General features: G+C 39.8%; 1 protein-coding gene across 3 annotated transcripts in view; it reads right to left on the bottom strand.

Annotated features, from left to right (window-relative positions):
- nin (ninein (GSK3B interacting protein)) overlaps positions 1–13,174 on the bottom strand; it is a 189,578-nt gene that overhangs the window by 71,171 nt on the left and 105,233 nt on the right. For all 3 annotated transcript variants that reach the window (XM_041214930.1, XM_041214931.1, XM_041214932.1), the window contains exons 5-6: positions 7,389–7,431; positions 4,479–4,669 (exon numbers count right to left, since the gene is read on the bottom strand). In XM_041214930.1, coding sequence (XP_041070864.1) covers positions 4,479–4,669; positions 7,389–7,431 — 234 coding nt within the window. The remainder of the gene's footprint in view (positions 1–4,478; positions 4,670–7,388; positions 7,432–13,174) is intronic.

The raw sequence follows: 13,174 nt of genomic DNA, 5'->3' as shown, positions 1-13,174 counted from the left end.
GGCAGCCACCAGGGCTGCTGGGTGCGGAGGCGGGCTGATTAAAAGGCCCGCCTCAGTGCTTTGGGACTTTGTTCCTGTTATAAAGAAAGCAGGAAAAGCCAAAAGCAGCTATAAAACCCCCACCCCTCACACATTCCCCATGTCCCATCCAGGCTAACTCATTCTGCCTCATGCCCTCTCACCCACCCCAATGGCTCTTCATACCTTCCATGCCAGCCTATGTTCTCTACTCACCTTGCATGGCCTCTGATGCCCTCCATGCCAACCAATGAACCCCTAACTGTCCCCATGGTCCTTTATTAGCCCCTATGCCAACAGTGCCAACTCATGTCAACCCATGACCCCCCACAATCCCTACGGCCCTTTATGGCCCCTAAGCCAACTCATGCCAACCATGCTCCTCCCCCCACAGCACACACCAACCTTTGCACTTACACCCTTCATGCCAACTCACCCAGAATCCACCATGAGCAAACCTCAGGAGCCAGGCTGAGATGAAATAAAATAAAATTCTAAGCACAGAATCTTCTGTTCGGCAAGCTGGGGCGGGGCCCACTCATCCACACGTAAAATGATGTGAGGTGACGTCGGGCATGTGTCCCGAAGTCATCCTGCGTCATTTAGATTTTCAGATTGGCGGGTGTGAAAGAGTGTACAAAGAACAAAGAAAAGTACAGCACAGGAATAGGCCCTTCGGCCCTCCAAGCCTGCACCGATCATATTGCCCGTCAACTAAAACATTTTGCACTTCCAGGGTCCGTATCACTCTATTTCCATCCTATTCATGTATTTGTCAAGCTGCCTCTTAAACACCACTATCGTACCTGCTTCCACCACCTCCTCTGATAGTGAATTCCAGACACTCACTACCCTCTGTGTAAAAAACTTGCCCCACACATCTTCTCTATAGTTTTCTCCTCTCACCTTAAATCTATATCCCCTAGTAATTGATTCTTCCACCCTGGGAAAAAGCTTCTGACTATCTACTCTGTCCATGCCACTCATAATTTTGTAAACTTCTGTCAAGTCGCCCCTCAATCTCCGTTGCTGTAGTGAGAAAATCTGAGTTTCTCCAACCTCTCCTCATAGCTAATAACCTCCAGACCAGGCAGCATCCTGGTAAACCTCCTCTGCACCCTCTCCAAAACCTCCATATCCTTCTGGTAATGTGGCGACCAGAATTGCATGAAATATTCCAACTGTGGCCTAACCAAGGTTCTATACAGCTGCAGCATGACTTCCCAGCTTTTATACTCAATACCCCTGCCAATGAAGGCAAGCATGCCATAAGCCTTCCTGACTACCTTATCCACCTGCGTTGCCACTTTCAGTGACTTGTACACCCAGATCCCTCTGCCCGTCAATACACTTAAGGGTTCTGCCATTTACTGATAATTCCTGCCTGTATTAGACCTTCCAAAATGCATTACCTTGCAATTGTCCAGATTAAACTCCATCTGCCATTTCTCTGCCCAAGTCTCCAACCGATCTATATCCCGTCGTATCCTCTGACAATCCTCTTCACTATCTGTAACTCCTCCAACTTTAGTGTCATCTGCAAACTTACTAATTAGCCCAGTTACATTTTCCTCCAAATCATTTATGTATACTACAAACAGCAAAGGTCCCAGCACTGATCCCTGCCGAACTCCACTAGTCACAGCTCTCCATTCAGAAAAGCACCCTTCCACTGCTACCCTCTACCTTCTATGACGAAGCCAATTCTGTATCCATATTGCCAGTTCACCTCTGATCCCGTGCGAATTTACCTTCTGTACCAGTCTGCCATGAGGGACCTTGTCAAAGGCCTTACTGAAATCCATGTATATAACATCCACTGCCCTTCCATCGTTGATCATCTTTGTCACTTCCTCGAAAAACTTGATCAAGTTAGTGAGACACGACCTCCCCTTCACAAAACCATGCTGCCTCTCACTAATACACCCATTTGCTTCCAAGTGGTAGTAAATCCTGTCACAAAGAATCTTCTCCAATAATTTCCCTACCACTGGGGTAAGGCTCACTGGCCTGTAATTTCCTGGATTATCCCTGCTACCCTTCTTAAACAATCAAACAACATTGGCCATTCTCCAGTCCTCTGGGACCTCATCTGCCAGTGAGGATGCAAAGATTTCTGTCAAGGCCCCAGCAATCTCCTCCCTTGCCTCCCTCAGTACTCTGGGGTAGATCCCATCTGGCCCAGGGGACTTATCCACCTTAATATTCTTCAAGATGCCTAACACCTCTTCTTTTTTGATCTCAGCATGATCCAGGCTATTTACACACTCTTCCCCAGACAAATCGACCGCTAAGTCCTTCCGGCTCAGGGAATGCACCCGCCCCCCCCGCCCGCATAGGGAGCGCATAACGCTTTCTGGTGGACGTCACACTGGGTGGGCCTTAATTGGCCCTTCCACATAAAATGCGGGCGCTGATCAGGGACCCGCACCCGCATATCTCCCCCGATGGGGGGAAAAATGTTGCCCTAAGTATCTATTACAGACTTCACTATATTTAAAAAATATCCCATTGGTAAAAGCCCATTCAAAAAATTTGAATCCCTTAAAGTACTTAATCCCTTATATGTGTATTCATAGCCCCACATCTAAGACAGCTAATTTTTTTTAACCACTTGGAGCTGTCAATCAAACTGTGAACTTACCAACACCCCACTGTGATGAGGCTGTGGAAGCAGTCAAGCAAAAGTAATCCTATAATGATGGCACTTATGTTGAAAACAGTGAGTGCCTGGTTCGGGGGCGGGACTTCTGCATTCTGGGATGTGGTGCCATTTTGGTTAAGGCACTGGCTCTATGAAAATTCAGGCCTAAGTTATTATACAAGTAATCTTCAGGTTTAATGGTCATACTTCTAAGCAGATAAACGTAGTAGATCTCCCAACACCTGTATGGCTAAAACAAATTTAAATTGCACAATCTGTTTCACGACAGTCACATTCTGAACTCTCCATCTGTTGGAATACTATGGTCCATAGGCCACATCACTTTTTTTTATATGTACTGTCTCAGTAACTACTCAAAGGGAGGGATCGGAGTCAATCCCAATTTTATCCTCAGCTGACATCTAAATGTGCAAACTCACAGCCAGGTTGCTGTACAACAATTGCTTATTTTTTTTTCTTTTTCCCCTCTTAGCCCAGGAGAGTTGTGACAAAAAAAAACCTAAAAAAATCCCCCAAAAAAAGATCAACTGACTGACATCGAGAAATCCTGGACGTAGCCAAGTTTCACATTGCTCGGCATGTTTACTCTTGGCTTTTCCATCAATTATCCAAGCCAATTGTCAAATATAATACTTCAAATTGTCCAAAGCATATTAGCATGGTATATTCAATTTACATTTTCATTTACAGTTGTACGGGTGACACATCTATACAGTAAAAAGACACGTGTTTTGAATTTTGAGATTTTGATGGCATCCTTCATCTCCAGATAGTTTCTTAATCAAAAATGTTGAAGTTTGTTTTTTGATCTCAATGGTACAGAAGGTAAATTTCAAAGGCTTATTTCACCATTGAAAATACTTAAATAAAGCAAGATGACCAGGTATTACATTTCTCCATGACCCATTCCAAAAAGGTATTTCTGTGCACAAGGCACACAAATGACTGAAAATAATTGACCGTATTATATGATGTAGAGCTTTTTAAACTTTCTTTTTGTGATTCAACTTGGAACATTTTCAAATGACACACATTGGACATGCAATTTTAAATTGTCAAGTTTGTTATCCTACCTAAAGAAGCAACGTGTCAATAGTTTTATTTAAAACTTCTACATCTACTCTTTAATCTTACAGCTTTTGTATCACTGCAACCGACAAGGCTCCACTGAAAACAATTAGAAGGCACACTGAAAAATTTCTCATCTAAACACACAGCAGGAGGGATATTAAAGTCAAGCAATGCATTGCTACAGCACACAGAAAAAGACCTTGGGCAAATCACAGAAATATTCTAGCATGATTGGTTACCAAAGCTACAATGTGTCCTAGTTTCCAGCGCATTTCAAAAAGAAATTCTTTCGTATTTTTGACTGACATTGTGCAATTCATTAGAATCAATATAAAGCCATATTTGATCTAAGCACACGGAAATTCAATGAATTGCTGCAATGAATTAGAACTCCTAAGTCAAGCATAGTCCTAATCAGCACAGCAAACTCATCAGCACACAGCATTTATTGGTAAATTAACTGCACAATTAAGAAGATCCAACTGAATCCAAGTGCATTTATACTTCAGATTTGAAAATATGACTGAAAAAAATATACACTTCACAGATCACCCATAAAAACTGTGATACCATCTTTTACTATTGCCTGATTTTAATGCAACATTTATAATAATTAAATATTTTAAGCTGCTCGTTATGCCATTAAAATATAATTTGTCTTTCAAACTCAATACTTACTGGCAGAAAAACAATTCACAATCAGTTTCAACTAAGGTAACCTCACCTCTGCATCTACATTCTGAAGCCCACACTGGTCACAAATGGAAATCAGCTCTTTGCTACTCAGGTAACTGTCTTTGGTGACTCCAAGCTCTTCCGAAACCGCTTGAAGTCGTCCTTCAATATCCTTGAGGTCAGCGCCAAACACACTCTGGGAAGTGTTCAAATCATCGGGGTTCCAAAATCTCAACTGACCTGGAAAACAAATATAATTTTTCTAACGCCTCATTATATTTTGGAAAGATTGATCAATGAGGATAGCGGCATTAATGAGCAACTACAAAAATGCTTTTAGAAGAAAGACATTAGCATGGATTGCTCAAGGAAACCTATTTGGACACCATTACGCATGCATGATAATGACCACATTTTCATACACCAGTTAATAGGTTTAATTTTCCATTTCAACACATTCAATTACATCTTATTTGACAATGCTATTTATTGTTTTCAATGGCATTACAACTCAATAGCTACCATGAGGCAAAGGCAATTTCAGAAGAATCAAACGTTGAGAAAGTTAGTTTACTGTATGACTCCTTCCTGGATGATTCACACACTCTACCAGATAGAATATCACTACAGAGAAAATTCAAAACAACAGTGTGCAGCCACTATCCACTTCAGCATTCTAGAAGATTGCCATGACTTGTTAACACTGTCCACTCTATTAAGAAATGTTGAACTGGATTATAAAAACTGAGATCTGAATATGGGAATTGTAAATCTAAATTTGGCTTTTGTTTTTAACCAGCTTGTCCCAGTTTGGCTGAGGCTTATGTCAAGTCATTTCAAAAACTGTTCCTTTTTCAGTCAATTGCTCTATCTAAGCAATAGGCAGGTAGTGACAGTTTACAGTTTTATGTTTGCATCATCATGCGTATATACATGTGGAATCCAAATCTGTAAGAATTAGATGATGCAATTAGTTGAGACATGAGCATTTCTTGAAGTAAATCTGAGTTGGGCTGAAACAAGGTGAGAAAAATTTAAAGCCAAATATAGGCTTCCAATTCAATATTCACATTTCATCATCAGGGTTCCCATTTCTTAATGTAACTGTTAGTCTTAGTGCAATATTCTGGCATCATTAATCACCATTATCCCTGTGAACATTGCCATAATGCTTCATTAGTAAATGAAACAGGTTCCTATCTATGGCAAATTACGCAATCTCAGAGTGGCAGAGGCACAAAACTGGACTCAGCATCCCTAGGCCACAGAGGAGAGAAATTCAGCCAGAGGTCTGATTTCCATTCTGACAAGTAATTCCTGTTGAGAATTATGTATATGGATGTTGGATGAGGGCAGGTTTCAACTTTGCTGTGACACCTTAATGGTGATATAGCCATGATGGCTTCACACAAGAGACAGATGGATTGTTGGAAGGGTGATTCGGAAAGGAATCAGAAGGCAGTGACAAGAGAAAAAAAAACCTTCCCACTCCTTTAGGGCACCCGCCACCATCATCATGTGAATGAGCAATATCACACACTGAGTAATTGCAAGGAAGTAAAAATAACCAAGTTAGGTAACGTCTCCTTCAATGTTCTCTCTCTTGCTGATCCTTCCCCTGAGTTCTTTCACAGAGCTTACCATTTCTGCTCAATAATCTCACAGAGTTTACCATTTCTGCTCAATAATCTGTCAGAAGTCAGGAAGTCACCATTTACACTTGCAGAAAACCCATTACCTTTCAAAACAAAACTTCCCACTTCCCACATCAGCTATCTTTGTTTCTCAGATTCAAACTGTTGACTGATGCTGAATGAAGCACAGTTCAATGCTGTGGATTCATTTCTACCAGGAGATAGGCTTATTACTGGCCAAACCCAACTAAACTCTCACACCAATCAAAAAGAGGAGACTCTCCAATTAAATTCCTAGAATCCTAAGCTATCTGTTAGAAGGGGCTAAGGGTCATCAGATTTCTGTTTCCGTTGATTTACTAGCAGGCTATTCCTACTGCTGTTCTTTGAAATGATTCTACTCTTTCCTTGGGTATCTGATACAGTTTTTCATAAGTTAGGACAGTCAGTCCTTGGGAGTGTGTCAGCTGCCCCCTCACACATAGAGAAATGTTTGTATGCAATGTTTGCAATGCACCAACCATCCTATATCCTTAGTACACTAACATGAAAAGTAACCACACTTTAAAGTAAAAGACGTGCCAGCACTGATTTTCCCAAATACCTGCAAGATTTCTGGGAGACAATGCGCCCGATATTTAGAGGGAAGGTGCATCTAAAACACAGGTACAAGAAGGTCCCATTATATTAACGACAGAACCTCATTTATATTTTTTCTTTCCATTTCCCACTCAGCATTCAACCAATTTGATCATAGAATCATAGAATAGTTATAGCACAGGTAGTGGTCATTCGGCTGGTCCTATCTGTGTTGGCTCTCTGAAGGGGCAATTCACCTAGTGTCACTCCCTTGCCTTCTTTCCGTAGCCCTGCATATTCTTCCTTTCCAGATAATAATCCAATTTCCTCTTGAATGCCTTGATTGAACTTGCTTCCACCACACTCTCAGTGCATTCCAGATCCTCAACCACTCACTGCATATAAAAGTTTTCCCAAAGATTTAAGGTAATTGGCAAAAGAGCCAATGCAAACATGAGGAAAACCGTTTTCATACAGTGGACGGTTGGGATCAGGAGTAAGTTCCCTTGCCCAGGAGTGCTTAGGCCCTGTATTGCTCTACTTTCATCTCAACTGAGCCCAGTTAATTCAACAATTACAGCTCAAACTCAGGATCTTCCTGGTCTGTACACTTCAGCTACTTACAGCAAATTGACTGAACTAACAAACAAACTGATTTAAAAAAAAACCTAAATATATATCTTTAAAAATGCTAAACCTTTCAGTATTTGCAAGGTATTTTCTTCAAGTCTGTAGCATACTCTTACCTTCAGCTTCATATTCTTCACCTTCTGTGGAAGCCTTCCATTTCTAAAAAACAGAACCAAGTCAATAATTTGAAATTTCATTTATATTCTGATTTAATCAAAAACACAATTTTAAAATGTGTCAACATCACAGAACCCAGTGACAAGAAGTAAAGGATAACAGGACAAAACCTATTTTTACATTAAGGACATAAGAGAAGACTAGAAATCTCTAGTCTTGTAATATTTTTGGAATATAAATTGAATTTATATAGCGGCTTTCACATCCTCAGTACTTCCCTAAGCACTTTAGAGCCAATGAAACATCTTTTTTGAGGTGTAACTGCCGTTGTAAGAAAAATGGCAGCCAATTTGTGCACTTCAAGTTCCATAAACAGTAATGAGACAATGATCAGTTAATCTGTTTTACTGATGTTGATTGAGGGATAAATGTTGATCAAATTGCCAGCAGAACTCCCCATTCTTCTATTAATATAGCCAAGGGATATTTTATATCCATCTGAAGAAGCTAACAAGGCCTTGGTTAATGTCTCATTTGAATAATGGCACCTCAGATGGTGCAGCACTCCCTCAGTACAGTAGTGTAGTGTCAGCCTAGATTATGTGCTCGAATCCATGACCTTCTGATCTAAAGGTTACAGTGCTACCATTGAGTCTTGGCTTAACACCTTAAGTAAAAAGAAAAGCATGAGTTACAAGAGTATAATAAAAACAGAAAATGCTGGAAAAACTCAGCAGATCTGGCAGCATCTGTGGAAAAAGAAACAAGAGTTAACATTTCGAGTCTTCAGAGCATCCAGCACCCGCAGTATTCAGCTTTTATTTTAGTTACAGGAGCGTATTGCATTTTAAAAATATTAATGAGCACTGCAATTTGTAGCACTTTTCCTGAAGTGGAATGGCACCCAGCACACCCTTCCATTTGCAATTCTTGCAGGGATTCAACTGCCAAGTGCACAATAGAAACATTCACTATCAGGAGGCAAAGGTTAAGCAAGTCTCCCTCATCAGCTGATTGTGAATCTCAGTTTAGCAGGAAGCTGTAGATGATTTTGCAAAAAAGCAGTCTTTAAGAAGTAGGAAGTGTAAATGAGAGAGGGCAGATACCTAAGATTTACTCGCTAAACATATGAAAGGTGCAACAATATTACAATACAGAATGGGACTCCATCAAATAGTTGTGCAATGGCAGTAAACCAGAATGTCGATGTATCTAAATACACTCAGTTCTCTCTGGAATCCAGGTAACTACCTACCTGGTGTTGGCACAAATCATTTCAGGTTTGTTATGATTACATTCAATTTCAGATTCAAGCACAATGATACTCAACACATAATCTTGGCCAGAGTTCCTTATGCTATTTTATCAATCAATTCACCAAAAATGGAACTCAATGTACAAACATATGAAGGGTATTTTGCATGGACCTCTCAAAGTTATACTACAAAAACATAAAACATTTTTTTGATACAGCAAGTGTTAATAGTTATAACCTTCCCTTACTCCCCTGAAAGTACTTGTTAAAATATTATGAATTGTCCCTTAAGAGACCAATTATTTTCAAGTTAACGCTAGTCATAAAACACCATTTTTTTTTTTAGATTAGCCTTCATTTTAAGGTTTTTCTTTAAATGGATCCAGTTAGGAAATAAACTACTGAATAAATCAGCGAGATATAATTATGTGGGACCTGCTTAAATACCAAGCACAGACATGATTCAAATTCAGAATTCTATGAACTTACTTATTGGGATTCACTGCATTTCAAAGTCAGAATATCAAAGCTTTTCTTACTGATGATGTTCTAACGACATATCTAAAGACAAAGAAGGACCTCTAGCTGATTCTGATTGTAAAGAGGTGGCTTCTCAGCCAAGCCACTTCATTATGGTTGCTGCCTGCATTACAGTAGTCACCTGATCAACTGGAATATATTCATCTTTGATCCGAACATATACAAGTCTAGAGTTAAATTCAATATGCCCTACATCTAGGCAGTTTGACAAAATCAGTATCAGCCAAAAGCCAGAAAGTAAACTAGATAGATTGCATCCTTAACAGCAGCTAGTACAATATTGTGGTCTATGAAAGTGTGCCTATAAATACAGGGTTCTGCAGATGGGCACCCATCTAATTGAAAATAGAGGCAACATTCAATCTGCATGGTTTCCATAGAAACAGGATTAAATATAGAGGCTTTAAAAATTGCAGCAGCTGGTGGAATATTTCAATTACACTGTTACTGAGCATTATCTTGGTTGGCAATGTAAAAGTTGTAAAATAATCTGAGTGCTATGGTACTTTCCTCCATTGACATACACAGTATTTAATGGAACCTCGATTGAGATCATGATTATTTGCCTCAGGAAAATAAAAAGCAGATCTAAATCCAATGAAAGAACTAATTTTGTGAATAATGTTACTCTATTATTCAGTACACTGGCTAAAAGGTGCACTCTCCACACAGCAGGGCACAAATAAATACTGTTCAGAAAACTGCTTTGCTAATTTGGACTATAAATGAAACATTTAAGCAAGTTTTGAAATGACAAAAATCATACACTACTTTAGCACATCTCTTTGTAGTCATAATCATTTCACTTCCTGAATTTGGCTTCTTGAATTTGAAACTACAACATGAGGCAGTGGAACTAATTGAAATACCTACGAAAACGATTGTATTTTGAATGGCAAGTTTTGTGGATGAGCATTTAGTGCAATGGAGTATAATGGGAAGTTTATCCCATGCATGGAAAAAATGTCACAATTGCTTTGATAATAGTACAACGTGATCAACCTCCCAAGTATCAAAGTTTCAACATAGTCTTGCAGACCTTGCCATGAACACATGCAAATCTATCACAGCAGAAATGCAAGAACTGGCCAGCAGTGTATGCCATGCTACTAATGAGTCAAGACCCTAATTTGCTTTGCAAGATTATTATACAACAAACTAAATAGTTAGTTTATTTTACTTAAGTGCTGGCCAGGCCACATTTACTGCCAATCCTTAGATGCCCTGAGAAGCCTTCTTATTTTGTAGTGACTGTTTTTACAATTGATTGCCTTGCTAGACCACTTTAAAGTCAACCACACAGAGGGGTACTGGAGTCACCTGCCGCCTTGGCTGGACATTGGTCATAGATATAAGTAACAGGGTTCCTTTCCCTTCAGTGAACCCATTGGGATTTTATGGCAAACAAGCAGCTTTCAAGTGAAAAAAAACAATTCTGGCACTAATCATAAATTATCAGATTTATTAAATTCGATTCCACAACTTGCCACATTTAGGTCTGAACTCATGATCTTATATTGCGATGTCTTCTTAACCACTACACTACCATAGCATTTTTTAAATTAATTGTATATCATGCTGTACATTAAATAGAATACAAGCAAATGCCATATTAATTTGCCATTAGTTTTTCTGCAAATTGCTAACTTTGTACCACTCTTACTGTTTCAGTGCCTTCTGTAAATTTGACAACCTTGCATCAGTTTTGGATCATTTATATAGTTAGAAATAGCAGGGATACAAAGACTGAGATCATGCAGTATTCTGCTCGATACCTTTAATTGAATTGATATCAAACCTCTCACTTACATATTTATCAAGTCCAAATTCCATCTTTCTTTTAACAAACACGTCTGTCAATAAACACTTTGTTTGCTTTCTTTGACATAGCTACTTTGCAAACAAGTATAGAGAGAGGAAATGCAAATAGTGCCAGATCAGAGTTTCAGGCTTAATGTGGCAGGATCGCACCTAAATTAGGGGGAAAGAGGGAAAAGAGAGAATCGGGAGAATGAGGCCAAAAGCAGGATTTGCACTTTTAATTTATACTTTTAAAAGGTGGGGTGTCGAGGGGGAAACAGAATTGGAGAGATTACTGCAGAGGAAACAAGAGCCCCCATTTTGATAGATCGCGGGAGCCATTTAGTTGATGGTTATTTATTTATTTTCTTCTCAGCGATTACTCGCACCAAATAGTAAAAAGAGAAACAATGCTGTTTTCCTGGGAGGTGAGGAGAAAGAGAGAGAGAAAAATCTAACTAACTTTCAATGTTTCCTTTACAAGTAAACTTAATAGTCCTAATGGTGGGGCTGCTGATTTTCTAAAAAGCCTGCTAGCAAAGATTTTTTTCCAAAAAATATAGTTAAAATTCACAATTTACCTAAACTGGTTTGCTATCATCATTCAAAAATGTCTGTTCAGTAAAAACCATGAATGATATATGCACAATGACTGAACTAGAATCTTTACTTGCTGAAATTCAAATAGCTCACCAATGCCATTCAGCATCACTATTGCTCTTGGATATTTGGCAAGAAGCATTCCGCATCTGTACTTTGATTAACACAGATCAGCTCAGAACTAATTAATTATATAAAAGTGGATTAAAAATTTCACAAAGCCAGGAACAAAATGGCTCTGGCCTTCGAATGTCAGGAATGAACTCATACTGGCAGGGGAACTATGTATTTTAATGTCATGTAGGGGCATTTTGTGCATGATCAAGAGAACAGCTTGGCTTGATACAAGTCAGTATTTATTGAAGCCCGTGTGGAAGGCAGAGCCCTGCAAATACATTATTCAGATGGACACATGCACAGCTGAACCAAGGAACAGATGGCACAGTTTAGTATTCTAGACCACATCTTTTGGACTGGAAAAAAGCACATGCTACATTTGCTATTGTTTACTTGTCATAGCCTCTTTCACCCTTTATGCATAAACCGACCAACCTTTTGCACTTCACCATCTGTTTCATAGAACCAGACCCTTATTCATAAATTAAGGATACCCAAATAACTGTTACAAAAGTCCAGCCTTTGTCAGCATCTCATTAACATAACACTAAAGACGCAAAGATCAATGCATCCAGTATAATAACATCAATGTTTGGAGATAAGGAAAGAAGCTGAGGGCAGGGTTTTCCCTTCGTCAGGCAGGTGGGCCCGGGAAGGTCCACGAAACGGACTGCCGCCCGCGATCGGGCTCCGGTCACGATTTCCAATGACCAATTAACAGCCAGCCAGTGTGAAATGCCCACTGAGAGCCTCAGCGCTGCCGGGGTGAGGGCAGGAGGAGCGCAGGCGCTGAAGTCTGCATTGACACTCACTGAAAGCTCCCTGAAGGCACAAAGCTGCCTCAGGGAGCTGAAGATTTTTAAATTGAAAAGTAAAGATTCTACAAATAATATAAACATGTCCTCACAAGTGACTCAGTCACATGAAGAGGGACATGTTAAAAACCATTGTTAAAAAAAATTTATTTTTAAAAATGTACTGTTTGAAACCTTATCCCGCCCGTGAATGAGATTTCGCAAAAAATGCGAAGGCTGTCTGGCCTATTTGCCCCGGGCAGCGAAAAATTCTCCTTAATTGCTTGCTTAAGGGCCTTAATTGGCCTCAATTGTCGGCAGGTGCGCTGTCCGCCAACCGAAATATTGCACGAGCGCGCGATGACGTCGGGATGCTCGCCCGACATCATGGCGCATTATTATACTCCGGATCGGGTTGGGCAGCGCCCACCCACAGGAAGAAAAATTCTGCCCCAAATATTTGTAACCTTTAACATCTTTACTTTTTGGAAAAACATTGTGAATACACACCTGATTCCACAATGAATTTAGAATTGTTGCATTAATACCCTATCTGTATTCCAGAGCAAGGGAATGCACTGCCAGGGAGTGAGTGTGGTAGAGTCAGGTTCAATTGAAGCATTTAAAAGGGAGAAGGCAGGAGAATGGGACAAAGTGAATTGCTCACTTGGAGAGTTGG

Source organism: Carcharodon carcharias, chromosome 20 (assembly GCF_017639515.1).
Source record: "Carcharodon carcharias isolate sCarCar2 chromosome 20, sCarCar2.pri, whole genome shotgun sequence".
NCBI classification, from domain to species: domain Eukaryota; kingdom Metazoa; phylum Chordata; class Chondrichthyes; order Lamniformes; family Lamnidae; genus Carcharodon; species Carcharodon carcharias.
The sequence above is the reverse complement of the archived record's forward strand: the minus strand, read 5'-3'. Positions and strand labels throughout refer to the sequence as shown.